Source organism: Mesoplodon densirostris, chromosome 10 (genome assembly GCF_025265405.1).
Source record: "Mesoplodon densirostris isolate mMesDen1 chromosome 10, mMesDen1 primary haplotype, whole genome shotgun sequence".
Classification (NCBI taxonomy): Eukaryota; Metazoa; Chordata; class Mammalia; order Artiodactyla; family Ziphiidae; genus Mesoplodon; species Mesoplodon densirostris.
In genome coordinates, this window is record NC_082670.1 from 55667878 (window position 1) to 55685225 (window position 17348).

General features: G+C 45.1%; 1 protein-coding gene across 2 annotated transcripts in view; it reads left to right on the plus strand.

The window, feature by feature from the left end:
• TGFBR2 (transforming growth factor beta receptor 2) overlaps positions 1-17348 on the plus strand; it is a 101773-nt gene that overhangs the window by 33369 nt on the left and 51056 nt on the right. For both annotated transcript variants that reach the window (XM_060109509.1, XM_060109510.1), the window contains 2 exons: positions 2584-2752; positions 6503-6693. In XM_060109509.1, coding sequence (XP_059965492.1) covers positions 2584-2752; positions 6503-6693 — 360 coding nt within the window. The remainder of the gene's footprint in view (positions 1-2583; positions 2753-6502; positions 6694-17348) is intronic.

A 17348-nucleotide genomic window follows, 5' to 3' on the forward strand; every position in this document is an offset into this window, starting at 1 on the left:
ATTTTTTTTTTGCTTTATAACAAATTTAATCAGTTATACATATACATATGTTCCCATATCCCCTCCCTTTTGCGTCTCCCTCCCACCCTCCCTATCCCACCCCTCCAGGCGGTCACAAAGCACCGAGCTGATCTCCCTGTGCTATGCGGCTGCTTCCCACCAGCTATCTACCCTACGTTTGGTAGTGTATATATGTCCATGCCGCTCTTTCACTTTGTCACAGCTTACCCTTCCCCCTCCCCATATCCTCAAGTCCATTCTCTAGTAGGTCTGTGTCTTTATTTATAAAGCGCTCTAAGTGATGGATTCCAACATGGCCCCAAAGTTGATAACCACTAATAGAGGCTAAAATCCTAAAATGCTGGAAGGCTGAATTCCAAGTCTTGGAGGCTTGATTTTATATTTAAAAACAGCAACTTTCTAACCAGCAAATAGATGTTTGTCTGAAACTACTCTATTAAAAAAATCAAATAAACAGAACATGGCCTAGCTTGGTTTTTTTTTTTTTTTTTTTTTTTTTGCCTTGCCCATGTCTTGTAGGGAAGCCTGAAGGGTTAAATTAGCTGTTTCACAAATGGATCCAAATCTAACCATTGTAGAAAATATATATATATTCATTGTTGTCTTAGTCCCAAATGGAACACAAGATTCAGAGAGCATTGTGGCCTGTATTTTTAGCTAAGCTTAGTTAGAGCTCTTGGTTTGGGAGACATTGAGAATTTCAAAATAGTTCGTTACCTAAAAATACACTTCCTGAAATGAACTTGAGGCCTGAGAGGGATGAATGGGTTTATTTTTTTGCTTCTATATTTAATGTACCACAAGAAAGCAAATCTTAAATTTATATAGGTTTATATTTTTAGAGACCCAGGAAACAGGTGCTATGCCCAAGCAACAAAGACGTCTGCGTGGCAAAGTGTCAGTGACAAAAACTAGAATTCACGGGCAGGGAGCGGCCATGGGAGGTCTTGGAAGCTGTGCATCGAGACTTAGGCTGGAGCGTCCTTAACACAGGAGAGGACGAGGAGGATTTGCTCAGGCCTTTCCAATGGTGACCCTGGGAGAAGCACCCTCCCGCTTCCTGATGGAGTCTGGTCTAGTGCCCCCTGATGTCTGGGTGCTTAATCTTTCCTAGTCTAGCAAAGAAGTGTCTTTGAGTTCACGTTTGTTGACAATAGCCTGGTCTCACTCTCCAAACTCATGCCTTTAGTTACCACCATTGCCAATGGAAAAGGATCTCACTGAGGGAAAAAAAGAGGGAAGGGGTGTTATACCTTTTTAGCACCTCTCAGCATGCAGGTATGTGTTGCCAGGGACAGTTTGTCTTCAGTGTGTTACTGGTGAATGTGAGTGAATATTGTATGTATCATCACGCTCCCCCAAGGGGAGGGAGGAAGCTTTCTGTCCCTTCCCACCTGGCGCCAAGGTCAGATGTGAACTTCTTGTGTTCATTCCTTCGTGTATTAGCTAGTCACCATTGATTCAGTACACTTGTTTGGATGTCTTCTATGTGACAGCCCCTCTTCTTGGCCCTGGAGAAGCAGTGTGGAAACAAGGCAGAGAAGGCCTCATGGAGCTTGCATTTTGGTGGGTGGAGCAGAAGCCAGTGAGTGATGGAGACCGTGCAGAAGATCAAACAAAACCCTATGTTGGTTCCTTGTGGGCTGCTTTAGGATGAAGAGGTGACATTTAACCGGAGATCAGGAAGGTGACAAGAAGGCAGGCAAAGGGCACAGCGAGGGAAAGGCCTGAGGAAGGCAGGAGTTGGCTTCTTCCAGGAAAGGCCCGTGTGTCTTAAAAGGTAGTGAGTGAAGAATAAGAGGGCGGCTGGTGGCGGTGGGAGGGATGAGGTCAGAGAGGTTGCCGACAGCAGACCCTTGAGATGGAGCTTGCTGGCACTCACCTGTGGGACTCCAGGCCTCACCTGTGTGTGTGTGTCTAGGAGACACACTTTATCAACTGAGTTGCCTCAAGGCAACAGGAAGCAGTCAGAGCCAGGCTCTTGCAAAGAAGGCCCGGATAGCTCTGTCGGGTGTAGGTCAGGAAAGCGATGGCAAAGCCCCACCTCACCCCCAGGGTCTCCTCCGAGCTGGCCGACCCCCTTCCCCATGTCACAGCTCTGCACCTCGGGACCCCTCTCTGCCCATGTGGTGGTGACTCTCGTCTGGCTCCCACGTCTTCCGTGCCTCTCTTTATTTTGGGTTGCCCTGCCCTGGTCTGTTTTCGTATCCATCCACCAGCTAAACTGTAGTTTCCTTAAGGGCACGTTCACCAGCACCCAGCACCATGCAGTGGGGCGACGCAAGCTCTGTCTCTGGATTGAAGGAGGAGGGTTTTGTAGAAAGAGCGCCTGATGACACTCACTGACAAAGGCAAGAAGTTACCAAACCTCCTCCATCCCAACCATCTCCACCCTGCCCTGGCTTTCATTACCAAATTCTCATCTGATGTGGAGGCATTATGTGGCCTTTCTCTGCATTCATTCTTCTGACACCAGGTTCATTTGAAATTGCATCGTATCAGGAATCCACTGGCAGCTGATCATGTTGGTTAATCATGTAATGCATCTCTTTTCCCTCCCAGTTAACAGTGACATGATGGTCACTGACGACAATGGTGCCGTCAAGTTGCCGCAGTTGTGTAAATTCTGTGATGTGAGGTTGTCCACCTGTGACAGCCAGAAGTCCTGCTGGAGCAACTGCAGCATCACGGCCATCTGTGAGAAGCCGCAAGAGGTCTGCGTGGCTGTCTGGTAAGGTTGCCCTGTAACACCTTTCTTTCCCCTTTTATAAGCAGTGTGCGTTTGTGGTACGTAGTCGTGTGTCTCCATGCCCCAAACTTCGACATCTGTCCAATTCCCTTCCCTTTAGACCATCTCTTTTTCAGTCTTTCAGTGTAATTTCTAGAGATACTCTATACATTATCAAATACACACATGCACCTTGACTATTTATAAGTCCAGAAACCATTCCTTGTGTCAAGGAGAGGGATTTGCCACTTACTAGTCATTTAATTGAGACCCCTTGGGATCCCCGTAGTGATGCCAGGAGCTTTGTTCTTCTGACACAAACTGAGTCCTGTTTCGTGGAGATGAAAGGTGGCTGTTGCAAGAGTGACGCACTTGTCAAAAATGGGGGAAGCGACTCGGCATCAGGAGACAACCTATTCCTTAGTCAGAAGCCTTGGCCAGTGCCTCACACCACTGCTGGGCCAAACACTGCATCTGCCTCTGGGAGTAGGACCACATCTTCCTCTTGGAGCAGATTCCCTTCTCTCCCTCGCTCTCACCACCCCTCCCTCGCCCTCCCTCCCCCCTCCCTTTTCCCCTCCCTCCGTCCCTCCCTCCCTCCCTCATCCTCCCGTCTTGCCAGGCATGCACACACACAGACACACACACACACACACACACACACACACACAGTGGGTGCTCATGAATCATTTGATTAACTCATAGTTATGAATTGGGAGTATAAGCCAGAGATTAAAAAAAAATAGAGATCATTAAGAGAGTCCTTATTTTATAAAAAAACTACACATTCATTAATGAAATATAACATTTTGAAGCCTTATTCTGATGGTTTCAATTTGTCAGCTATTTTTTTTTTAAAGTAACCTCTGTGTCTCCTGGCCATTTGCAAATGAGAATGTAAACCCAGATATCTTGCCCGCTCCTTTTGGAAGGAGTCTTTTGAGACTTTCTCCAGACCGTGTATACTCAGCCTTGATGATAAATCTGAAACCCTGGCACATTTCCCTACGTACCAGGACATGAATTAGGTTCTTAAGAACTAAGGGAATGTTAACAGCAAAGATCTGTCGCGGCAGCTTGCCATACCTGCCAGCTGCACTTGTGTCCGGCTCTGAGTGGTGCTTTTGAAAAAGGGATTTTGACAGAGATGGTGTCCAGAGCAGAGGCACGAGTGTGATCAGAGGTTCAGAAGCATGCCATCTGAGGGCTGCTGGGGGCAGTTAGCCACGGCTGGTCCAGTAAAGAGGACGTGGGCTCTGCTGAGAGATCTGAAGGGCTCTCAAGTGGAAAATATAGTAAACTTGTCGTGCAGAAGTCTGCAGGACAGAAGGAGACCCACAGCCTTTACAAGGGGACAGACAGACTTGCACTCAGGGTCAGTTGAAACATTTTCTCAGTCGTGGTTTCCTGCCAGTGGGACAGGCTTCCTTCTCTGGAAGGGTCAGACCAAGTTCAAGAGGATGGAGGACCACTTGTCAGGTTTGGGGCAGGAAGCCTCAGACCCTAGACCAGGTGACCCCAGGCTCCTCTTCATTTCTGTTTTCTGCTGACTGTCTTTACTTAAATATCCACTGGAGGTGAGAACATACTTCTGCACCCAAACAGGCTCTTTTCATTAAAGATAGTTTCCTTACCCCAGTACAAGTCCAAGGGGTGGAGTGTGAGTCACACATCCCTGGCATTGAAGCTTTGCTGTCTCAGAAGATGCGGGCATGTGGGGAAGCCTCTCTGTGCCCCCTGTGTCTCGGGCCTAAAGATTAAATACAGTGAACGTTAGTTTTACCTTTCTGGGCAAAGGCACATTTGGATGTGGAGAGAGGGAGGTGCCAGGGATGCTGTCCTGCACCCCTGCCCATGCAGCCCTGAGGCGCTCCCCCTGGGCTGAGGGATCACCCCAAGCCCTCCAGGGGTGCTCTTCCCCTCTGCTTCCCGAGCTGCTTCATTGGAGTCCGGCAGGTTCAGCCTCTCTGTACCAGCAGCCAGCATCCCAGGACTGGTTGGTGCAGGGGCCCAAACGCCTGACCGCTTTGCCTCAGCTTGGGACAGCTCTGATGGGCCATCCCAGCCCCCAGCTGCCCAGAGGTCAGCAGAAGCCTCATCGCGACCCCCCTCCCCTCTCTGTGCAGCATTGCTCCCTTTGGCCCCTGCAGGGGAATCTCCCTAGAGCTCCTGCACAGAGATCCAGAGATCTCACAGCCTCAGAGTCTGTGTCCAGGGCACGCGCACTCGGACACTAGGCTATCTTAGGAAGAGCCCAGTGGGGGAATAAAAGACTCTGCTCTCTGTGGTGGTACTCTCCCACGGTCAGTTTTACTGTTCTTTTCATTCACTCGCTGATTCATTCATTTATTGAACTAATGCCAGTTGTGCACTCTTACCACGTGAAATGCTTAAGTCCTTTCCAAGGATAGAAATATTTTAGAACCAAAATTAATTTCATAACTGTGGTTCTTTTGTCGCAGATATTGACAGCCTCTTCAGTAGCAGGACAAAGAAGTCCGTATTTATTTCACTGTATCCTTCCTTTCTGTGCTCCAGTGTACCCACAGATGTTTTGCACAGTGGGCCCTGCCTGTCCAGGAGACACCGTTACAGCACTGAGTGGAGGAAGCAGTTGAGGACCTTATGGAGCCTCAAGTACTGTGGTTGAGCTTCCTCCCTCTGATTCTAGTTCTATAGGCAGTGGGGGGTGGAAGGCAGGGGGCTCTGAAAGAGCTGCCCCAGGGCTGCAGAGCAGCTTTCCTTCGTGGCTCACAGTTTCTTCCTTGTCCCATCCCGGGGCCTCTGGAGGCTTCACAAGGCAGGGACACCATGCTTTTCCCTGGGATCCCGGAGGACTCAACACGGCTTTATTTTGTTACCAAAACCAAACACAAACCCCCACCTACACAGGTGGGCACACAACTATGAGGGCAGGGAGGGAGAGGTCCTTTTGTTTCATGGCCACTGTTTTTGCCAAGACTTTCCAATAGCTTGGGGGTTAAGGATAGGTAGGGGTTTTGTGTTTTTTTTTTCAAAATGTATTACTTTTTAATTTTTTATACAATCTTTAAAGATTATGCTCTATTTATAGTTATTACAAAATATTGGCTATATTCCCATCCTTGAGCCTGTCTTATACCCGATAGTTGGTACCTCCCACTCTCCCCACCTCCCCACTGGTAACCACTAGTTTGTTCTCTGTATCTGTGAGTCTGCTTCTGTTTCGTTACATTCACTAGTTGTACTTTTTAGATCCCACATCTAAGTGATATCGTATAGTATTTGTCTTTCTCTATCTGACTTATTTAACTTAGCGTAACGCCCCCCAAGTCCACCCATGTTGCTGCAAATGGCAAAATTTTGTTCTCTTTATGACTGAGTAATATTTAGCTAGATTCTGTCCAACAAACTAGAGATGCAAGGCTAGCCTCACAGTGCAGTCAGGATGGAAGGTTTGGAGTCACCCCGAGGACCTAGCGATCTCCTGTTTCCCCACGCCCTCCCTTTAATGATTTAATTAAGGCATAACGTGTAAAGTTCTCTGACAGGTTTGTCTCCAAGGAAAGCCCTCATGTTATGATCCTAAGTGGGTTCTGAGATAAGCAAAGGAAAAACTGAAGTGCGTGGAAAAGCACAGGATGTGACGGGACAACCTGTAAGTGATGGAGAACAGGAGGCAGCGCTGCTGTTAGAAACAATGTCCTGATGGAGATACAGCCCAGACTGCTTCCCTGTGGGTCCACACTCACCCCCTCCTTCTCTGTACCCCAGGAGAAAGAATGATGAGAACATCACACTGGAGACGGTCTGCCACGACCCCAAGATCGCCTACCATGGATTTGTCCTTGACGACGCTGCTTCTCCAGAGTGTATTATGAAGGAAAAGAAGGGGTCTGGAGAGACTTTCTTCATGTGTTCCTGCAGCTCCGAAGAGTGCAACGACCACATCATCTTCTCCGAAGGTGAGTGTTCCTCTCGGGATGGTCTGCAGGCTCAGGGCACATCCCTTCTTGGCTGGTGCTGGATGGTGGGCTCACACCGGGGATCAGACCCCCTTCACCTGTTGGAAAGAGGGACTTAAGGGGTATCAGGGTTGGCTCTGGTCTGTATCACATCTGGCTCCCGGGGCCCACGTTATGATTTGTCACTGAGAAATAGTTTGTGTCACCCAGAGCAGTGGTTCTCAAAGTGCAGTGCCTGGAACAGCAGCAGTGGCATCACCTGACAACTTGTTAGAAATGCAGATTCTGGGGTGCCACCCCTGACTGTGGAACCAGAAACTCTGGGTGCGGGGGCCCAGGGTGATTCTGAGGCAGCTCAAGTTCGAGAACGACTGGTCCAGAGTTGGGAGGAGGCTGTATGATTCAGGAGGGAGACTTGCTTTAACTCAAATTGTTGTGTGTACATACTCCAAGGATTTGTCTAAAGGGGAAAGTACATTAACCTCAGTAATGAGAGCCTGTTGGATGCACACTTGTCTCTATCCATCATGCATATTTTATTGGCCAAAAAGTTCGTTCGGGTTCTGTAACATCTTCCAGAAAAAGCCAAACGAACTTTTTGGCCAACCCAATATTATCCCTCCTTCCCTCCCCTCTTTCCCTACTCCCTCCCTCTCTCCCTCCTACCTTCCCTCCCATCTTCCATCTGCCCATCCATCATCCATCTGCCCATCCATCCATCCACCCACTTTTCCATCTCTCCATCTGCCCATCCATCTCTCCATCTGTCTATGCATCATTCATCTATCTGTCCATCTGTCCATCCATCTCTCTGTTCATCTATCCATGTATCTGTCCATCTGTCCATCCAAACACCTGTCCATCTGTCCATCCACTCAAACACCAGTCCATCTGTCCATCCACCATCCATCTGTACATCTGTCTGTCCATCTATCTGTCCATCTGTCCAACCATTCATTGCACCCACTCATCCATCTTTCCATGCAAACAGTTGATCATACTATAAATATTACCTGGCAATATTTTTTTCACCCACCCACTTCTACTTCTCTTCTAAACAAGACAATATATGTAGATATATTGTACACCTTTTAATTGTTGTCCAGAATTGCATAATATGGCATATCTTCTATGAGTGACTTAACCATTCTTAACTTATTCCCAAATAAGTTGGTAGCTTATTTTAGGTGTCTCCAGTTTTCCACTTAATGCTACATTGACTATCTTTGTAAAAACATCTTATACATTTGTGCTAGTATTTCTGCAAGATAGATTTCTAGAAATGAAATTTCTGGATCAGAGGTATGCACATTTTAAATTTGGATAGCCACTATTAAATTGTTCTCCTCCCCCAGAAGATATATAAGCATATGAATTTCCATCTACTTTCTCCAGCACTGGAGATTATAAGCCTTTTAATTTTTCCAGGCTGATGATGCAAATAATATTCTCTTGGTTTTAGGAATATAAATTCAGCATGGGGAAAGGTTATTTTAGCCCCAAACAGGTCCAATTCAATAAAAAATCCTTTTGGAACACAAGTGCTGGGTCGACACACTATCCCTGCTACTGTGTGTGTCCCAAATATGGAAAGTGATGAGTCTCATGCTTTGTGTATGGTGCTCATGGGCACTGCAGACCCACCTCTTGCTTTCCGTGTGTCCTTCAGCCAGTTTCCCTCCCTTCCTGTTCCACTCCCCACCTGTGCCAAGTTCTCAGTGTACAAAGGCAGGCATGTACATCTTGTCAGCGCAACACTTTCCAAAATCACTCCCTCTCCTGTTTTTTCATCCTACAAGCACTCCGTGTCTCTCATTTTCCTTACGTAATTTGAGTTAGGAGGGACACTGTAACTAGATTAAATCACACTAAAACATGGTAACCTTGATATCCTGGTTTACCATGTTAACCTTCCCCAAGTACTTCACCTTTAAAAACAAGGCCCAGGCTAAGCCAAAGGAATTAATCCCTAATAGTGGAATGTCCAGACATGTTTGTTACCACCTATGAAACTTTTCTCTCCTTTTTCATACTGGCTTATCCAGAATGGAAGAATTTATTTCATTCAAAGGGGATAAAAGTTGATAAATGGTTTGCAAGTTGGATATATTTTATATATATGTATATTACTCTAAGCTCTTAAGGGATTTATGACTTCAGTTTTCAGTGTATTTTCAACTCATGTGATAATCATGGGCCCACATTCATGTTTTCCCTCTTATTCATTATCAGACTGTTTGTTTCCTTATGAGGTAAGATAATCAGCATAAAGGTGGTTTCTCATTGTACAACTCAAGAAATCCAGCACAGCTGATGACTCAGATATTTGAGTGATTTCAGAGTCTTCTAAAATGCTCCAGGGAGTATGCTTAAAAATAACCATCTCTCTTCTCTCTATTTTTTGTAGGGGCATATTTTCCTCCCCTACAACGTCAGGTATTAGGAAGAACACTTTGGGGTCCATTTCTCTTACTGCCACCATCTCTTCTTTATATTAAGGAATGAAAACTTTTTTTAAAATTGAAGTATAATTGACTTACAATGTTGTGTTAATTACTGATGTACAGCAAAGTGACTCAGTTATGTACATATGTGTGTGTGTGTATATATATATATACACACATTTTTAAATATATTCTTTTCCATTATGGTTTATCATGGGATTTTTTTAAAATTGGGGTATAGTTCTTTTACAATGTTGTGTTAGTTTCTACTGTACAGCAAAGTGGAGTTCTCTGTGCTATACAGCAGGTTATCATCAGTTATCTATTTTATACATATTAGTTAGTATATATATGTCAATATATGTCAATCCCAATCCCAATCTCCCAATTCATCCCACCCCCACTTTCCCCCCTTGGTGTCCATATGTTTGTTCTCTACTTCTGTGTCTCTATTTCTGCCTTGCAAACAGGTTCATCTGTACCATTTTTCTAGATTCCACATATATGTGTTAATATACGATATTTGTTTTTCTCTTTCTGACTTACTTCACTCTGTATGACAGTCCTTAGGTCCATCCACATCTCTACAAGTGACCCAATTTCATTCCTTTTTATGGCTAATATTCCGTTGTATATATTTACCACATCTTCTTTATCCATTCATCTGTTGATGGGCATTTAGGTTGCTTCTATGACCTCGCTGTTGTAAATAGTGCTGCAATGAACATTGGAGTGCAAATGTCTTTTTTTTTCTCGCGGTACGCGGGCCTCTCACCGCTGCGGCCTCTCCCGTTATGGAGCACAGGCTCTGGACGCGCAGGCCCAGTGGCCATGGCTCATGGGCCCAGCCACTCTGCGGCATGTGGGATCCTCCCGGACCGGGGCACGAACCCGTGTCCCCTGCATCGGCAGGCGGACTCCCAACCACTGCGCCACCAGGGGAGTCCCGCAAATGTCTTTTTGAGTTATAGTTTTCTCTGGGTATATGCCCAGTAGTGGGATTGCTGGGTCTCATAGGATATTAGATATAGTTCTCTGTGCTATATAGTAGGACCTTGTTGTTTATGCATTCTATATATAAAAGCTTACATCTGCTAATTCCAACCTCCTAGTCGTTCCCTCCCCCAACTCCCTCCCTCTTGGCAACCACCTGTCTGTTCTCTATGTCTGTGATTCTGTTTCTGTTTCATAGATAGGTTCATTTGTGTCATATTTTAGATTCTACATATAAGTGATATCATATGGTATTTGTCTTTCTTTTTCTGACTTACTTCACTTAGCATGATAATCTCTGGTTGAATCCATGTTGCTGCAAATGGCGTTATTTCGTTCTTTTTTCTGGCTGAGTAGTATTCCATTGTGTATACGTACCACATCTTCTTTATCCATTCGTCTGTTGATGGACATTTAGGTTGTTTCCATGTCTTGGCTATTGTGAATAGTGCTGCTGTGAGCATAAGGGTGCATGTATCTTTTTTGAATTATAGTTTTATCTGGATATATGCCCAGGAGTGGGATTGCTATATCACATGGTAATTCTATTTTTAGTTTTCTGAGGAAGCTCCATACTGTTTTCTACACTGCACCAATTTACATTCCCACCAACGGTGTGGGAGGGTTCCCTTTTCTCCACAGTCTCTCCAGCACTTGTTATTTGTAGACTTTTTAATGATGGGCATTCTGACTGGTGTGAGGTGATACCTCATTGTAGTTTTGATTTGCAGTTCTCTAGTAATTAGCGATGTTGAGCATCTTTTCGTGTGCCTGTTGGCCATCTGTACGTCTTCTTTGGAGAAATGTCTATTTAGGTCTTCTGCCCATTTTTCGATTGGGTTGTTTTTTTTGTTGTTGAGTTGTATGAGCTGTTTGTATATTTTGGAAATTAAGCCCTTGTCAGTCGCATCATTTGAAAATATTTTCTCCCATTCTGTAGGTTTTCTTTTCGTTTTGTTTATGGTTTCCTTTGCTGTGCAAAAGCTTGTAAGTTTGATTAGGTCCCATTTGTTTATTTTTGTTTTTATTTCTATTGCCTTGGGAGACTGACCTAAGAAAACACTGGTACAATTTATGTCAAAGAATTCTTTGCCTATGATCTCTTCTAGTTTTATGGTGTCATGTCTTATGTTTCAGTCTTTAAACCATTTTGATTTTATTTTTGTGTATGGTGAGAGTGTGTGTTCTAACTTCATTGATTTACATGCAGCTGTCTAACTTTCTCAGCAGCACTTGCTGAAGAGACTTTTTCCCGTTTTATTTTCTGGCCTTCTTTGTCAAAGATTAATTGACTGTAGGTGTGTGGGTTTTTTTTTTTTTCTAGGCTCTCTATTCTGTTTCATTGATCTGTATGTCTCTTTTTGTGCCAATACCATGCTGTTTTGATTATTGTAGCTTTGTAGCATTGTCTGAAGTCTGGGAGGGTTATGCCTCCTGCTTTGTTCTTTTTCTTCAGGATTGCTTTGGCAATTCTGGGTCTTTTATGGTTCCATGTGGATTTTAGGATTATTTGTTTTAGTTCTGTGAAAAATGTCATGGGTAATTTGATAGGCATTACATTAAATCTGTAGATTGCTTTGAGTAGTATTGCCATTTTAACAATATTAATTTTCCCAATCCAAGAGCATGGGTTATCTTTCCATTTCAGTATCGTTCCAATTTTAGTATATGTGCTGCTGAAGCGAGCACATATCTTTCCATTTCTTTGAATCATCTTCAGTTTCCTTTATCAATGTTTTATAGTTCTCAGCATATAAGTCTTTTACCTCCTTGATCAGGTTTATAAGGTGGGAAAACTCTTGAAGCAATTTTAATTTTTCTACTCCAAGTCAAATAAGATGGTGAACACAAAGGCTCTCTGGAGTGTTCTGTGTAGTATTTTTATTAGGATAGCACTCTGTTCTTGTTGATTTCTGATCTACAAACAATGGAAAATGATTACTTACATCTTACATTTTTCTTAAATATGTGAGAGAAAAAAAGTTGAGCCACAAGATTTACTCTTTAAATGTAGATCTTTATTTTCAGTGCTACTATGAATGATAGCTGACATTCAGAGGGAATGTAGTTGCTGTGTGTTGCTAAGCCCCTTTGATGGCCTGGCCTCATTTAATCTCACAGCCACCCCATGAGGTAGGCACTGCTAGTATCCCCATCTTATGGATGAGAAAACCAAGCTCAGAGAACTGTAACACCTTGTCCAGGATCCCATGACTAGTGGGTGGCATAGCTAGGATTCATAATGTATAAATGTGTATAAAATAAAACTTCTGTGAGGGTTTTCCCCCCTTCCTTCTCTTTTTATTTCCTTCTTTCTTGCACTCTATCTCTGTCTTTCTAAACAGATAACATATGTACATATTAAAAAATTCAAATTTGACAAACTGGATACAGTGAAAAGAAAGCCTCCTCTTGGTCTGTGATCATCCACTCATCCAGAGAGATTTTTCTGCATGGAACTCTGCATGGAAATCCTAAACTTGGCAAATCATATCACTGAGATTTTTTTTAAAAGTCAGATTCATTGATGTATAATTTACATAAAATAAAATCCACCGTTTGAAGATACTATTTTCACTGAATTGTGACTAATGTATATAGCTGTGTAACTACTACCACAATCAAGATACAGAACATTTTTGTGACTCCCAGTAAATTCCCTTATTCCCTTTTTCCATCATCATTGGGATTTTTATCCTCATTTTAGAAATTTGGTTGCTTTCTTCCTGTATTTGGTGATTTCTGTTTACTTAACCGAGGCCATGACCTCAGCCCTCCAAAGAATGGACAGGTGGGACAGCCCAGCCTCAGACAACAAGATACCACTGTGTTCCTTTGCCTCTATAGGCACCCAGGCCTAGTCTACCAAAAAAAAAAGGGGGGGGGGACAAATGCCAACTCTTTGCATTATTTAGCACTGATTTTCTCTCCTGCTCCATGTTGCTTGTCTGTATGCCTGGCATAAAGCCTGAAGCCTGGCAGATGGTTTGGGGGAGGATGGGCCTCTACACAAGCCACCAGTCCTCCCATCTTCACTCCTTTCAGGTTCCCAGAGGTTGGTGTGTAGTGATGGCTTGTATGCCTCTGGTCTTGTTCACCTTGTCGAAGCACCTTTACGTTCTATACCTGAGAAATGTGCAGAGAATGTATTGAAGATACTGAAGATTCGTTGAGATAATGTCTTAAGGCCCAGAAAGATGATTAGATTACTGTCCCCTGGTGATGATGGCAGAGAGCCAGGAACACAGAAGTTAGGGGACTTGCCTGTAGTTACTCAGCTAGTTAGTGGCAGAGCTGGGCTACAGGTTTGGTCTCCAGACTCTCACCAAGGTCTGTGTCCCTAGTACAGGGTTTGAAGTCTGTATTCCGAGGGGCATCAGTGGCTGCTCTGAGGAACTGAGGGAGAAGGGAGTAAATCAGCTCTCCTTTACCTGCCATGTGTACCAAGCTTCAGCAGATGTGAATCACAGAAGGGCGTTGCCAGCTTTCATGAGTTTGAAACCAATGTTTCAAAACAAAGGAATTAAAGAGACCTTGCTGTCTTTCTTTTTGAACCAGTACCTATCTTTTCCCCCAAAACCCCCCAGTGCCTTGTGCTATGCCCGGTGGCTCCCTGCTTCCCTAAAGTAGATTAGAATGAGGTCAGGGTCCGCTCTTCCAGCTGCTCTCCAAAAATCAGGTCTCCCTGTCCTGTCTGATGATTCCTGCTTGGTGAAGGGTGTGTCGAATTCTGAGGAAGTCATTATCTCCCCCTGAGCTCACCAAGCCCTACGAGTCTGGTTAGAAGAGAGGGCATTTGTCTGGGTCCTTATTGATGTCCTGGTGACAGCTGTCAGTCAAACAAGCCCTGTCAGGCTCCTGGACCAAAGTGAGCCCAGGATGGGGGTGGGGACCCCAAGCTAATGGCTCCCTGTTCACTTGCAGATGACATGTCCACTTTGCAAAATCATAATGTGGCTAGAATTGCTCATTAAGCCTTGAAGAATCCAAAACACCACTCAGTTTTATTCATTTCATAAATGGTTTCCAAGTGCAGTAAAGATGCTTCATTTGCAGAGTGCCGGGCAAGGAGATGATTTCTGCTTGTTTTAGGTACGAAATAAACAGTCCAGTGTAATGGTTAAGATGGGTCTGTGGTGGGTTTCTGGAATTTTAAGGCCCATTCTACCACTTGTTCGCTTTGCCACATTGGGCCAGTTACCTGACGTCTCCTAGTCTGTAAAATGGAACTAAAATGAGGGGTGGGTAGGGTGCGGCTAGATTGTTACATGCAGTGCTTACGACAGCGCCCTAACTATTAGCTGCTGGTATTATTTGGGGGTTTATATCCGATGGGGACTTTTGCTCACCCTGAGATGTGAAGCCAGGCCCGCCCGGCCCTCTGGTGTGTTGCAGCACTGAGGTCTGCGGTGGAGACTTGACCACGGTGTGCAGCAGGCCACTCAGACCTCCTGTGTGTGGTGCTCCAAGGGTCAGTACCGCGCTGCAAGAGTTTGGGAGGGGTTTGTGTTGCTTTTTTTTTTTTTTTTTTGCGGTACACTGGCCTCTCACTGTTGTGGCCTCTCCCGTTGCGGAGCACAGGCCCCGGACGTGCAGGCTCAGTGGCCATGGCTCACGGGCCCAGCCGTTCCGCGGCATGTGGGATCTTCCCGGACCGGGACACGAACCCGTGTCCCCTGCATCGGCAGGCGGACTCTCAACCACTGCGCCACCAGGGAAGCCCTTGTGTTGCTTTAACTCGTGCCTCGAGCAGCTTCTGTCTTCTCCACGTGCCTTCACAGAGGCAGGGGGAGCGTACTGAGTCCACAGTTTGTAATCAAAGCGAACCACATCCCTCCATCGTCGGATAATATCACACATTAGGCATGTTGTTCCTATTTTGATGCAGAATCACGGTAGGAGGTGGCTAAATACAAATGGGAGGACTCACAGTGCCGTTCAGGTCAGTGCTGGGGCGATCGCACTTCTGTTCTTGCCAAAGGGCTTCACTCCGTCTTCCTTTTCTCAGCAGAAAGCTGCTCTGGGCCACGTGGCCGCCTCATTGAATGGCTGTGCCGCTATTGACCACTTAGTGCTGATAGCGATACCTATGGCCTCGGGATACTGTGGGGATTGAAGGAGGTGAAGCTTGGGAGGGCCGGCGTGGCAGCTGGTACACAGTAGGCGCCTCCATTCTCCCGCATTCCTCCAGATAAGGAGCGCACTCCTTGCTGAGGAGAACCCCTCCTCTGAATGGGGAACCCTCGCTACTCTAAGTGTCCACAGACCAGCTGCAGCATTGCCGGGCAGCTTGGTAGAAGAGCAGAACCTCAGGGCCCTCCTGGACCCACTGCATCCGTTATCAGTGTTGTAACAGTGTCCTTGGTGATCTGTTCTCACACTGAAGTGTGAAAGCGCTGGTGTGAATCACCCAGCTAGGAATGGAACCAGAGAACCAAAGATGGGTCTTGTCAGCTTCGTGCTGGTAACTTGCCCAGCTGCTCAGTCAGCCCAAGAGGAATACATTTGGTCTTAAACCTGGTCATTTGGAAATGAGCTAAATATGCTTTACTCCGTCCTTTCGTGTCACAGAACTCCCCACTGAAATGGGGGTGTTTTTCCATAGCGATAGTGAAGTCATTTTTTCTATGCGTTACAAACTTTGTGCCGGCACGGAGCTCCACGTAGAGCAGATGAGGTGCCTTTTCAGGAACGTTTCTTTGGTTTCCGTGGTAATGTTCACATACTTTATCTATGGGATCATACTCTACTATTTCCCAAAGCAAGAAGACATGTAGGAATACCTTCAAGAAGCATTTCACAAGATGTTGTTCTGAACTGGATCTGTTGATACAAGGGAGTTGTTTGGTAGCCTGGGGGAGCCCTGGACAAGGAATAGGGAGGCATTAAAAGGAGTTCGCCTGAATCTGTTTGCTCTTCAGTTGTTTGTTATCATCATCTGCTGGGTTAGGATGGTAATTTGGCAGATTGAAGGAGGTGTGCTTCTGGACTGCTCTCAGCTCCCAGATGGCTGGATCCCTGGCCATCCCACCTTTCCTCCTGACTTAGAGCTGAACTGCTTCTTCTGGAAATGGCAAGTTCCATGGCCATGAGGGAAAGGGAATTAGCATTAAACTCAAGCCTGGACTCTGAAAAGTTTGGTTTCAAGGCCAGAGTCCCACCCCCTTCCTTAGCTGAAGTGCAGGGGAGCTGGCGCCATGCCCAAGGCCCAGACCATGGACAGCCCTAGAACAATAGTAGCGATGGTCTCTGCCCTGGGGTGAGAGCCTGCTGTGGTTGGTCCACCTGTGCTAACTGCTTTCAGGTGTGTTGCCTTGTTTCCTAGAGTCATAACTTTTTTTCTGATGTCACGTTCTAGCATTTTTTCAAATTTATTGAGGTATAATTAACAAATAAAGTTGTAGATATTTAAAGTGTGCATCATGGTGACTTAATATACACATACTTTGTGAAAGGATTCCCTCCATCTAGGCAGTTCACACATCCATCACCTCACATATTTTTCTTTTTGTGTGAGAACATTTAAGTTCTACTCTCTTAGCAAATTTCAATTGTACAAGACACTATTATCAACTATAGTCACCATGTTTTACACTAGATTCTCATCACTCATTCATCTTAGAGCTGAAAGTTTATACCTTTTTACCAACCTCTCCCTATTCCCCGCCCCCCACCCCAGCCCATGGCAACCACTGTTCTACTGTTTCTGTGAGTTTGCTTTTTGTTTTTAGATTCCACATGTGAATTATACCATGAGGTATTTGTCTGTCTCTGTCTTATTTCATTTAGCATAATGTCCTCAAAGTCTATCCGTGATGTTACAGATGGAAGGATTTCCCTCTTCCTCATGGCTGAATACTATTCCATATACACCACACCTTCTTTATCCATTCATCCCTTGGTGGACATTTAGGTTGCTTCCATGTCTTGCCAGTTATGAATGATGCTGCAGTGAACATGGGAGTACAGATAGCTCTTTGAGATCCTGTTTTCATTTCTTTGGATAAATACCCAGGAGTGGGATTGCTGGATCATATGGTAGTTCTATTTTTAGTTTTTTAAGGAAGCTCCATACTGTTCTCCATAGAAGCTGTATCAATTTACATTCCCACCAACAGTGCAAAGGGGTTCCCTTTTCTCCACATCCTTGCCAAGACTTGTCATCTTAGTCTTTTTGGAGTCATAACTTTTTTTATGCTGAAATGAAGCCCATGCAGT